The sequence below is a fragment of the Rana temporaria genome, chromosome 11 (genome assembly GCF_905171775.1).
Source record: "Rana temporaria chromosome 11, aRanTem1.1, whole genome shotgun sequence".
Lineage (NCBI taxonomy): Eukaryota > Metazoa > Chordata > Amphibia > Anura > Ranidae > Rana > Rana temporaria.
In genome coordinates this window covers 53,675,299-53,687,966 of record NC_053499.1, presented here as the reverse complement: position 1 = coordinate 53,687,966, position 12,668 = coordinate 53,675,299, and the positions used below count along the sequence as shown (strand labels likewise).

Genomic DNA, 12,668 nt, shown 5'->3' with positions numbered 1-12,668 from the left:
AGTATCTAAATAAACAGGATGGAATAATTATTACTGCTCTACATATTGGCATAATTCTGTGGTAATCTAATGCTAAGTCATAAAAATACCAGCAGTGTTGTTAGCCTTTTGTGAGCGCCTCCTTAGGAGGTCATTGGCATAGGGGTGCGCACAGGGTGTGCCAGATGTGCCCAGGCACACCCTAATCATCCTGTGCAGCACAGATTCCCTCTACTGCCTAGGTTCCCCCCCTCCTTCCCCTTGCAGCGCTTCCGACTTCCCTACTCTCCTCTACCTCTGGCTGTTGCTGCAGGGATGTTTTAGGATGAGTGGGGGAAGGGGCCAATAAATATGTAAGTTACCCGCCCCTTCCCTTTCATCGTGAGTGAACGTAGCATGTGTTTAAGCTTTGGGGTGTACACCCTAATGCAATAGGCTGCGCACACCCATGGTCATTGGGTTTTCTATCAAGTCTGCAGGAAGTATATACAGATCTAATAGATAGTCTAACACCCAACTGAAGGAGCTTTACATGCTAGGCTGACAAATCTGCTGCTAAATACGAGGCAGTTTCTGTTTATAGCCTGAAAATGGAAAAGGTGTTACTCTCTAAGTAAAAAACTTTGCAACAGATGTACAAATAATTATTTGCTATAGAAAACTGTATACATTGAGGTACAAAGCCAAATATGCAGAAAATAGATTTGGAGTTTTAATACACATTTAAGTCGAAATCTGGGGTGAAAATACATGGAAATAAAAAAATGAATCATAGGTTTTTGGAAGCATATACACTTTAGTGTTTAGTACAGTTGTAAAATGAGGGTTCACAGAAGTCAACACCTTAGCACGTGGGAACGGTTTGAAGGCTTTCTCCTGGTTAACCCTCCTGTCATCACAATTACAATACCAAAGGTGTCAGGACTATAATCTCCAACTTGTGATACCAGAAGAAATTTATTATGAGCCATTTTTCCATGGTGTCACATGCAAGATGAGCTAATCTACTTACTGGGGTGTGACTCTTGGGAACACTGCAGGACAAATTAAAAAAGTAGTATATTATCTTTAAAAGAAAAGTATGGGATTCCAAAATAACAAACATACATGCTAACCTAGATGGCTACAAAATCGATCCGAGCTGCATCTGTACCCCGCCAACTCTACAGCGAGGACTGAGTGATCAAAGACCACTAATCGCTCAGTTCTCGGTTCTGCTCAGAGCAAAGAGCAGTGATTGTCAGTCACCTCTCTGTGCTCTGTCCCTCCAGCACTTACTGGAGCACTGGCCTGTGGAGGGGGCAGGAGCGGCTGGCTCAACTTCTCAGTGGTGTACTGAGAGGTTGAGCCAAACTGATGGTCAGGCATCTGGGTTGATCCCACCATTATTGTAATGATCCCTGCAGAGCCTGGACTGGCTTTGTGATGTCAGCCGATTCTGGGTCACAGGAGTACAAATGAATTGTTTCAAAATATGATTAGATAAGCACCTGAACGTAACATACAGGGATATATATATACAAAGTAATACTGACATATAATCACACGCATAGGTTGGACTTGATGGACTTGTGTATTTTTTCAACCTCATCTACTATGTAACTATGTATGATCAAAAGAGCTTTGGCCATACTTTACTGTTTATTGTTTTTAAATTTCCCCTTAAAAATTTTGGGGAAAAGCTCTTAGTTTAATATAATGGAGTAGATTTTTGATGACATACTGGTCCTGAAAACATGTACAAACATGTTCAAAATACACTTACAATAACTGCTTATAGAAGAACATGATATTTTTTTGGAACTGAGTCAAAACTTTATTAATGAAATGCCCTGAACCAAAACAGAATAAATAGCATCAATTATAATAAATGCAATCAACTACATTAGGGGTAGAAGAATAAGCTATAATATTTACCTTATTCCTTGATCTCACAGGCTTCCACCATGTTGTGTGACAGGCCCCCAAAAACCACTTCTCTAAGGTACTCCAGCCAGTGGTTGCACTATGACATCATCATGTACAATACATGAACATTAGCCCTGAATTGCTTGTGAGGACAATGAGGGCTGAGAGCCCATTCACAGCCTGGAACATCAAAATGAACAGGAGAGTGCTACAGCGAGCAATAAGGTAAGTATTACAACTTATTCCTCTACCCATAAACATAACACTCAGTTAAAGTGATTGTAAAGTTGTACTATGTTCATTAAAATAATAAACATGTTATGCTTACCTGCTTTGTGCAATGGTTTTGCACAGAACAGTCCCAATCCTTTTTCTTCTGGGGTCCTCTGCTGATGCTCCTGGCCCCTCCCCACCACCAAGTGCCCCCATAGGAAGCTGCTTTCTATAGGGGCACTCGTGCATGCTCGATCCCAAGCTGGCTTTTTGCGTATATTTAGACATACAGCCCGGCTGGGCCCCGCCCCCGCTCTTTGCTCACAGGTTTTGAATGACAGCAGTTCAGAGAAATTCCAAAGTTCATATTTAACCTCATATCAAAAATAATGTAAGTTCATGATTTTTTATGAGTATACCTGTATGTCACACTGCTGTACAGGATTTGACTTTAGTGCAGATTAATATTCCTGTGAGTAAATAAATGAAGAGAAAACATTCTGCAGTAAGCTAGACTGATTCCATTGAATATGGCTTACCTTGTCAGTGTAGATGAAGAAGAGGCTAACCACAATAAGCTCCAGTAAGAAGATTATCAGCAACAGGATAAAGAACTAAAAAAATAAATAAATAAAAAAAGATGCAGTGATTATTATCTAGCACAACAATACATTTCTATGTTACTGCAATAAGTTAATACTTGTTTAAATTTGCACATATGGAGTTGCCATGGTCTGTGTCTTCTATTCAGATCCAAGCTCGCATTCCATCTCGACTGTACAATGTCAGTACACAATTGTGTAGCCTAGTAAATACTTGCATTTAAAAAAATTAAAAGCAGCCTTGCTTGTTCTATTACAAAAAATTTAAAATTAACTGTCAGTATGGATTAGATTAGATTACATGACATATTCAAAAAGACACACCAATGTGCAGCAACCCATAGTGACAAGCCAGAAATAATGGTTTACTTATCTTATTATGTTTAAACTTGATTGGTTACTATGAGTTACTACAATTAGTTGTACTAAATACATTTTAAATGAAACAAAAAATTGCATCTAACATGCAATACAGTGGCCTTTCAAACACTCATGCCGCAGACACACGACCGTTTTTCATGACGAGAAAAATTCAATTTTTAAAATTTGTCATTAAAAACGACCGTGTGTGGGCTCCAGAGCATTTTTCTCTACTTGAAAAATGGGCATTAAAAATTTAGAACGTGCTCTATTTTTTCTCGTAGTTTTTCACGTCGTGAAAGATGGTCGTGTGTAGGCTTTAACAACGGGGAAAAAAACGTGCATGCTCAGAAGCATGTTATGAGAAGGGACATTTGCATAATCAGCCCAAAGGGTGTCGCCAATCGAATGGAACTTCCCCTTTATAGTGTTGTCGTACTTGTTGTACGTCACCACGCTTTGCTAGAACATTTTTTTCACGATCGTGTGTATGAAAGGCAGGCTTGACAAGAATCACGTCGAGAAAAACATTGTTTTTTCCATTAAAAACGGTCGTGTGTACGCGGCATCAGAATTTCTCCAGTAAAATCAATGGTTGCACGCATTAAAGTGATTGTAAATGCTTTGTTATTTACCGGAAAAAATGGTTTATACTTACCTGCTCTGTGCAAAGGAATTGCACAGAGCAGCCCTGAACCTCCTCTTCTTGGGTCCCCTGCTGGAACTTCTGGCCCCACCTCTCCGGCAAGTGCGGGCTCACTCCCCTATAGACACAGACATCAAGGCTTGGACCTGTCCCCATTCCCTCGTCACTGGCTTTAATTGACAGCAGCCAATAGCTTCCGCTGCCTAAGCAATGCCTGTGAGACTAGGAAGTAAGGAAAGAGAAGTGCTGCACACAGGCAAAGTGCTGGATCAAATGAGGGCACATGTAAGTAAAGGGGGGAGGGGGGGTACTGATGCCTAAACATTTGCCAACTTAATGCAAGGAATGTATTAATGTAAAAAATGTTTAGGCTTTATAACCACTTTAATATAGTAGTGGCCATTGACTGACCAATAAAAGTGTTAGCCAAATACTAACAAACGTTTGTTGTTCGCTGAAAGGGCTCTAAATAGGCTACAGTGTGTCACTGCTGGCGAGTGGTTGAAGGCTTGGTGGTGGGTGGTGCCTCTGTCAGGAGCTGTCAGTTGTAACTACAGATGCAGTCTTTCTGGCCAGCAGCAAAGTTAGAGTGTGAGCCGGTTGGTTAAAAACCCATATTGGGGAAAGGAAGTTGATAGGGAGGTAGTGTAAGTTGACAGGGCCAGACATTAGAAGGTCATGTCCCATTCCAACACAGACTTGCCCGCTGCAAGGATCACTCTGGCTGTGCATTTTGTTGGGTATGGCTGGTGTGGATGGCACTGGAACACATTTAAACGTTGATGCTACCATGCATGTATAGTAGTGACACAATGAGTAACATATTTTCCTTTCTGACTTTCTCTGGCCCTGGATCTTAAACTCCAACAAGGTTGGAGCAAGAATAGCCACTGCCTCCAACTTCTCCATCTATATGTAGATCAAAGTGCAAAGAATTTTTTACAAGCCAATGTATTCTCATAGGTAATTTTTTCATAGGAGAAAAGCTTATTGACTTCAACGGTTCAGTTCCTGACAGAGGGTGGCATATTTGAAACCCATCTCAGGACAATCACCCTATGCATTGCAAATACAAATCTGGTAACTGCAAGGGTATAATATCAATATTGTTTGCATCCATGTACCAAAAGACACAAGTAATGGGGATATTAGTGAAATGTGTACCAAATACTTGAATAACGATAGTGATGACTTCGCCCCAGTACCTCACCAATTTGGGACATCTCCACAATTAGGTCATCTTGCTTTCAATAACATTTAATGCAGCAAGTAATCTGTAAGGCCGCGTACACACGGTCGGACAAAACCGATGAGAATGGACCGAGGTTCAGTTTCATCGGTCCTAACCGACCGTGTGTATGGCCCATCGGTCTGTTGTCCTTCGGTACAAAATTTTAAAACATGCTTTAAAATCGAACCGATGGACCGCTGACCGATCGGACCAAACCGATGGTTAGTACACAAAAGCATCGGTTCAAAACCAGCGCATGCTCAGAATCAAGTCGACGCATGCTTGGAAGCATTGAACTTTGTTTTTTTTCAGCACGTCGTGTGTTTTACGTCACCGCGTTCTGACCCGATCGGATTTTGAACTGATGGTGTGTACGCCCATCAGACCATCAGGCCAATTCAGCGGTGAACCGATGAAAATGGTCCGTCGGACCATTCTCATCGGATGGAGCGGTCGTGTGTACAAGGCCTAAAAGTTCTGTTAGTAAAACAAGAGCTTACAGCTGGTGGAGAGCTTGGTGGCGCGCTATCTTCACTCAAAACATCAACAAAAGGTTGGAGGGGTGTGTAGTAAGCATACTAGAGTATTTTAATATGCCCAGCTAACACACTCTTAACCGCTTCAGCCCTGGAAGATTTTACTCCCTTCCTGACCAGAACACTTTTTACAATTTGTCACTGCGTGGCTTTAACTGACAATTGCACGTTTGTGTGACGCTGTACCCAAATTTAATTTGTGTCCTTTTTTCTTTTGGTGGTATTTGATTACCTCTGCGTTTTTTTTTTTATTGTGCTATGAACAAAAGAAGAGCGACAATTTAGAAAAAAAACACAATGGGGGTTATTTACTAAAGTAAAGTGCACTTGAAATTGCACTGAACGTGCACTTGGAAGTGCAGTCGCTGTAGATCCGAGGGGGGGGGGGGAAACAGCATTTTAGCTTGCACGTGATTACATAATAAAATCTTTTACTAGTAATGGCGGCGATCTGCGATTTTTATTGGGACTGCGATATTGCGGCGGACAAATTGGACACTTTTGACACATTGTTGTGACCATTCACATTTTTACAGCGATTAGTGCTATAAAAATGCACTGATTAATGTATAAATGTCACTGGCAGGGAAGGTGTTAACACGAGGGGGCGATCAAGGGGTTAACTGTGTTCCAACTGTAGAGGGGTGGGACTTACTAGCTGAAGAGAGAGATTGGTGTTCATACTTAGTATGAACACACAATCAGTTTCTTCTCCCCGAAGAGAACCAGGATCTATGTATTTACACACAGATCCCAGTTCTTGCTCTGTCATGAGCGATTGTGGGTGCCTGGCGGTTATCACGCCCACCGAGCATTCGTATCGGTAACGTCGCTTCGCCCAGCCGTGCCTTTGGCGGATAGTTGGCAAGTGGTTGAAGTAGAACTGAAGGCAAAAGTTTTTTTTTCATTTTGGCTAAGGTAAGCAAGGGTTATAACCCCTGCCAGTTTGTTGGGCCATCTGTGAAGTGTAGATTTCCCTAGAAAAGTGAAAGTAAATCCCTTGACTGTGAGGGAAATCCCTGGTAGTCCCCAGGGTCACCAGAACTAGTGCCCCATTGGAAGATTACCCCTTTATTCCTATTTCTGTATGCTTATTTTTTAAATCAAGTGGTTTTTGAATCTTTAGTGCAATATAACATACAAGTACACATAGAAATAAAAATAAAAATAAAAAAGAGAAATCACATTCAAAGGGTACAGCAAGTTTTAGCGTATATAACCAGATAAAGTGCAGGTGGTTATAGATTACAGAGACTGATTTGTGCTGGTAATGCCACCTTAGTCAATTGCTCAGGATGTTAGACTGATAAATCCAACAGCATACAAATCTTAAATTTTAGAAAGTATAAGACCATAATGATTATCGTAGAGCAACAACATCATCATTTAGATCAGTTGAGTGAGGCAAGAGTGACAGAGGCCAGATAGCGAGCTTTATATTATTATTTGATGGCAAGAAATACTGCAACTAGCTGGCTATTAAAATTCTATATGCAGGATATGAGCAATCATCAGCAATAAAGCCTGGGGAGCTATTTTAGGGTCAGGAGTTATTTGTATCATTATCTGTATTTATATAATTTGTTATCTGTAAGAGTTTAAAATGTGGTAGACCAGTAACACAATAATTTGGGGCACATGCGTATCAAGGTGCCAGTTTCCCGGGAACAACTGGGACAAGTAGGTGACGTACTTTGTCCCCAGGAAAACAATTTTTGGGGTATATAGTACACTTTGCGTCAAATAAATGGTTGGGTTAGCTTTTAGAGATACTTCAGGTTTGGTTTCTAAGGCCACAGCCCATTGGTCTTTATCTAAGGTGTCTAAATCTTTTCTCAATTTTTGCCTGTAGTTCAGTTGAATTTTGGAGCTGGTGGCAACCAACAAGACAGAGCATATGTCTTTGATAAGGCCCTGTTTAATATAAGATGGTGGAGCTACCATTAAAAGAATCAAAGAGGGACTGTACATTAGGGATATTGAACTGGCTTGGATATGTTTTTTGTAATACTTTAATACCAAATATACAGAGTACATCTATATTTCCATATGAAAAGGTTTCACATTCCGTAAACCAGCACATTATTCAGCAGAATTAAATTAGGATTTGTTAGACACTAATTATGATAAGACTGTGATGAGTCTTTCTCATAGGGGGTCTAATATGCTGTAGTATGGGTGTGTTTGGGGTCTAACTGAGCGGTATCTTCTAGTGTAGCCAATTTTTCAGAAGATGACTCCATTACCACAGGAGTTATTGAATAAAACATTTTACTTGAGAGATTGAGATTTCTGAGAGATCGGCTATAGGTCAAAATGGGTCTCACAGATGTGTATTTCTTAAAAAGCACTCCAGACCATTTATGACCAGATCCAGAATAGTTGAGGTTTATGATATTTTATGAATTCCTTCTAGGTAAACTGTAAATATTTTGATCTTACGGTCTTGTTACCAATTTGTAGTTTTTGAGGATAGCATTGTGTTCATTCTATTTTTTCCACATTGTTTGGGGTTCACCAAATTTCACTATCTTCATAGTCAGTGCCCCTGGTACTCTGAACCCTAATATAGTACACTTTGCTTCAAATAAATGGTTGGGTTAGCTTTTAGAGATACTTCAGGTTTGGTTTCTAAGGCCACAGCCACAGTCAGTGCCCCTGGTACTCTGAACCTTAATATCTCCCTGCCACTCAGAACCCCTACTACTGAACCCTGCTGCACTCCTGACTCCAAACCTTCCTGCCTTCCAGCACCCATGATACTACACCCCTCATTCTGATCATTACTACCTCTGAACACCCCTGACACAGAACTCCACCCCCCAGACAATGCACCTTTCTGCCAGCTAGTAACTCTGTTACTGCATATTCCCTCAATGCCATCCTGTCCCTGCTCCCCCTTGTCAATTTGCAAAAACATGCATAGAAGAAGTGAGGCTGGGCCTGGAGTTTCTGGGCTCTCTGCCCACTTCACCTCCCTCTGGGAACATCACCTACTTCCCACTGCACCTGGTGGATGCCTTTGGACTCTGTGCATCTTTTGTGTGTCCACCGAGATAGAAGTGAAGGTGCACACTTCTGGCCTAGAAGAGGAAACCAAACACCAAGATGCCTACTACCTCCATTACTGTAGAACCTTTCCAATGAAGTGGTAATTTTCTAGAAGCTCAACACCATATGTATTCTTTAAAATATCACACCCACAGCATGTATTCAGCCCCTCCGACTATATTAGAATTTATGTGGGAGGTTGGAGGGTGGTAAGACTGCAGCTTAACCACTTGTTTTTACCACCCCTGGCTGCCTGTGTGAAAGAGACCTTAGGAGGAAACTAAAACTTCATCTTACTCCCTGTAGTCTTCTTTTACAACATGGATAACATAAAATGGGTGAAATATCAAAGATAAGATATATATATAAAGGTGATTTCATAAAAAAAAAAGTTACCTTTATATAAATAGATGCTGTTATTATTCACAAACATGTCTAGTCACATTTGGCTCCCCCTTTAAGACATTTGGCATTGTATTTGCTTCTGCTCTGCACTAAATGCAGCTTGTTATTTATTTATTTTTTAGCAGATATTTTAGTCTATGAGGTTTACTAGAGTGTGTTTACAGCGTCCTTCAAAAGGGATTGGTAAGTCAGCTTTTTGCAGAAAATATCTTATCCTTGGATCAGATATATTCATTTCCTGTTGCCTTTACACATATATCTGTAAATAGTATTCATAGTTTTCCTAGAAATTGACTTATAACTTAGATGTATGTGTCCTTTAAAGGCAATCTGATGCCGCATACAGACGGTCGTTTTTTGTGATGAAAAAAAACGATGTTTTAAATCATGAAATAAAACATCATTTTCAAAAACGATGTTGCCTACACACCATCGTTTTTTCACAATGCTCTAGCAAAGCGAGGTTACGTTTCACCACTTTTTTCCATTGAAGCTCACTTCATAACTAGCTTCTGGGCATGCGCGGGTTTAAAAACGTCGTTTTAAACGTCGTTTTTTGGTACACACGGTCAATTTCTGTGAAACAAAAAACGACGTTTTGAAAAACGACACAAAAAATTCAAGCATGTTCGAATTTTTTTTTGGTCGTTTTTTTGAAGACATAAAACGACGTTTTGCCCACACACGATCATTTTAAATGACGTTTTTTAAAACGTCGTTTTTTTTCATCACAAAAAACGACCGTCTGTACGCGGCATTATGCTCTTTAAAGGAAACCACATGCATAGACTTTCATTGCCAAATACTGGCTGCCTGGTGATTGTGTAGATCCTCTGCAGTCAAACATTCTTAAGTAACTTAAGGGCTACACACACGATACGAAAATTGGAAGTAAAATTTAGTCCGACGAACAATCTGCAGATTTTCAGATTGTTAGTATGGTGCTTTCGACAGCCGATTCCGTTTTTTTGCTTGACAAAACCTGGATGTGCAGACTATAAAAATGTTGTCGGATGTGAACACAACGTCATGATTTTTGTATAATTAGTACAGGTTTCGTACGAAAAGAATCGTAAGGCCCCGTACACACGATAGAATCCATCCGCTGAAAAATCTCAGCGGATCGGTTTCAGCGGATAGATTCTATGGTGTGTACATTCCTGCGGATATTTATCCGTGGAAATTTCCCAATTCCAGCAGATAAAAATTTGTAGACATGTCTACAAATCTATCCGCTTGAATTGGCTCCCGCGGATCGATCCGGTGGTCTGTACAGACTCACCGGATCGATCCGTCCGAAGGGATCCCCCGCATGCGTCGTAATGATTCGACGCATGCGTGGAATTCCTTTTATGACAGCAACGCGCACGTCGCCGCGTCATCATCGCGGCGACGGCGCGACACGTCATCGCGAGGGGATTTCGGCGCGGATTTCGATCCGATGGTGAGTACACTCCATCGGATCCAAATCCGTGGAAATCCTCGAGAGGATTTATCCGCGGATACGGTCCGGTGGACCGTATCCGCGGATAAATCCTCTCGTGTGTACTAGGCCTAAGAGCAAGACTACTTATGCTCAGAAACAAAGGAATACATACAAAACTATTCAACACAGTGACATTACATCACTTCTAAAGTTGTATTCTTTCGTATGAGAATTTTCAAATGGTGAGTAACCTCTTCATTTTCGACATGAGAATAGCATCTTGTCCGAAAATCTGATCGTGTGTACGAGGCTTTACTTGAAACAAATAGGCAGAGCTCTGACCTTAATTGATGCAAACTTGTTTCAGGTCAACGACTCTACATGTACAGAAGATAAAGGATCTGTATGACAGTCAGGAAAATATAATTCTCAGAAATAAGTATGCAAGGGAATCTCACATATTTCTTTTGACATGTTGACTTTACATCTTGTACACATTGATTTCAGCTTCTATATTAGCAGTGTATACAGAAAACATTGCAACCTTAGAATAGAAATAAAAGCCCACACCACTGCTAAAAGGTCCAAAGAGTAGTCAACATATTTCAGGGTCCAGAACCATTCCTTCCTTAGGGCTTTAGATTGAAAACCAATTTAAATAGACTAGAAGTTAACTGGGCCAGTATATAACAGTCTTGTTACTTCTTTTAGTGTCTGGTTAAAGTTTGTAGGAGGAGTTTTAATTCTCCCCTAATTTTCCTACGAGTCTGAAGGACCCCAACCCTCTGTCTGGACAGTGCTGATTGGCCCTGTGCTGATCACATGCACTCTCCCAAGAAAAAAACAAAACTCTTTAGCAATACACACCAAACTGAGCATGTGCAGCTTGCCCCCAAAGCTCTGTTCTGTCAGGAGATGGTTTGGGGGCTGTGGAAGGGGAGGATCAGAGAAGACCAGATCAAACAGCCTTTTTACACAATACAGAGGATTAACCCCTTAGGTTCCAATGTGAGTATAACAAGCATGATTTACTGCATATACAGTGCCTTGAAAAAGTATTCACACCTATTGAAATTTTCCACATTTTGCCATGTTACAACCAAAAATGTAAATTTATTTTATTGGGATTTTATGTGATAGGCCAACACAAAAGTGGCACTTAATTGTGAAGTGGAGGAAAATGATAAATGTTTTTCAGCATATTTTACAAATACATATCTGTAATGTGTGGTGTGCATTTGTATTCAGCCCCCCTGAGACAATACTTTGTAGAACCACCTTTGGCTTAAATTAGAGCTACAAGTCTTTACCAGCTTTGCACATATAGAGAGTGACATTTTTGCCCATTCTTCTTTGAAAAATAGCTCAAGTTCTGTCCAATGAAGACTGTCTGTGAACAGCAATTTTAAAGTCTTTCCACAGGTTTTCAACTGGATTTAGGTCTGGACTTTGACTGGGCCAGTCTAATACATGAATATGCTTTGATTTAAACCATTCCGTTTAGGGTCATTTTCCTGATGGAAATTGAACCTCCATCCCAGTCTCAAGTCTTTTGTAGACTAACTGTTTTTCTTCCAAGATTGCCCTGTATTTGGCTCCAATCATCTTCCCATCAACTCTGACCAACTTCCCTGTCCCTGCTGAAGAAAAGCATCCCCACAACATGATGTTGCCACCACCATGTTTCACAGTGTGTTCATGGTGATGTGCAGTCTTAGTTTTATGCCACACATCACATTTTTTTCTCATCTTTCCAGGGCACCTTCTTCTACGTTTGCTGTGTCCCCCACATGGCTTCTTGCAAACTGCAAACATGACTTCTTATGGCCTTCTTTCACCAATAGCTTTCTTCTTGTCACACTTCCATAAAGGCCAGATTTGTGGAGTGCATGACTAGCAGTCGTCCTGTGGACAGATTTTCCCACCTGAGCTGTGGATTTCTGCAGCTCCTCTAGAGTTACCATGGGCCTCTTGGTTGCTTCTCTGATTAATGCTCTCCTTGCCCGGCCTGTCAGTTTAGGTGGACAGCCATGTCTTGGTAGGTTTGTAGTTGTACCATACTCTTTCCATTTTCAAATGATGGATTGAACAGTGCTCCATGTTCAAAGCTTGGGATATTATTTTTATATAACTTAACCCTGCTTTAAACTTCTCCACAACTTTAACCCTGGCCTGTCTGCTGTATTTTTTTGGCATTCATGATGCTGTTTTTTCACTATGGTTCTCTAACAAACCTGTGAGGGCTTCAAATAACAGCTGTATTTATACTGAAATTAAAAAAATTACACACAGGTGGACTCTATTTAATAAT

General features: G+C 40.7%; 1 protein-coding gene across 3 annotated transcripts in view; it reads right to left on the bottom strand.

Moving 5' to 3' along the window:
* The window catches only part of TSPAN4 (tetraspanin 4), a 1,094,228-nt gene that overhangs the window by 115,843 nt on the left and 965,717 nt on the right, over nucleotides 1-12,668 (bottom strand). For all 3 annotated transcript variants that reach the window (XM_040328525.1, XM_040328524.1, XM_040328523.1), the window contains one exon: nucleotides 2,640-2,714. In XM_040328525.1, coding sequence (XP_040184459.1) covers nucleotides 2,640-2,714 — 75 coding nt within the window. The remainder of the gene's footprint in view (nucleotides 1-2,639; nucleotides 2,715-12,668) is intronic.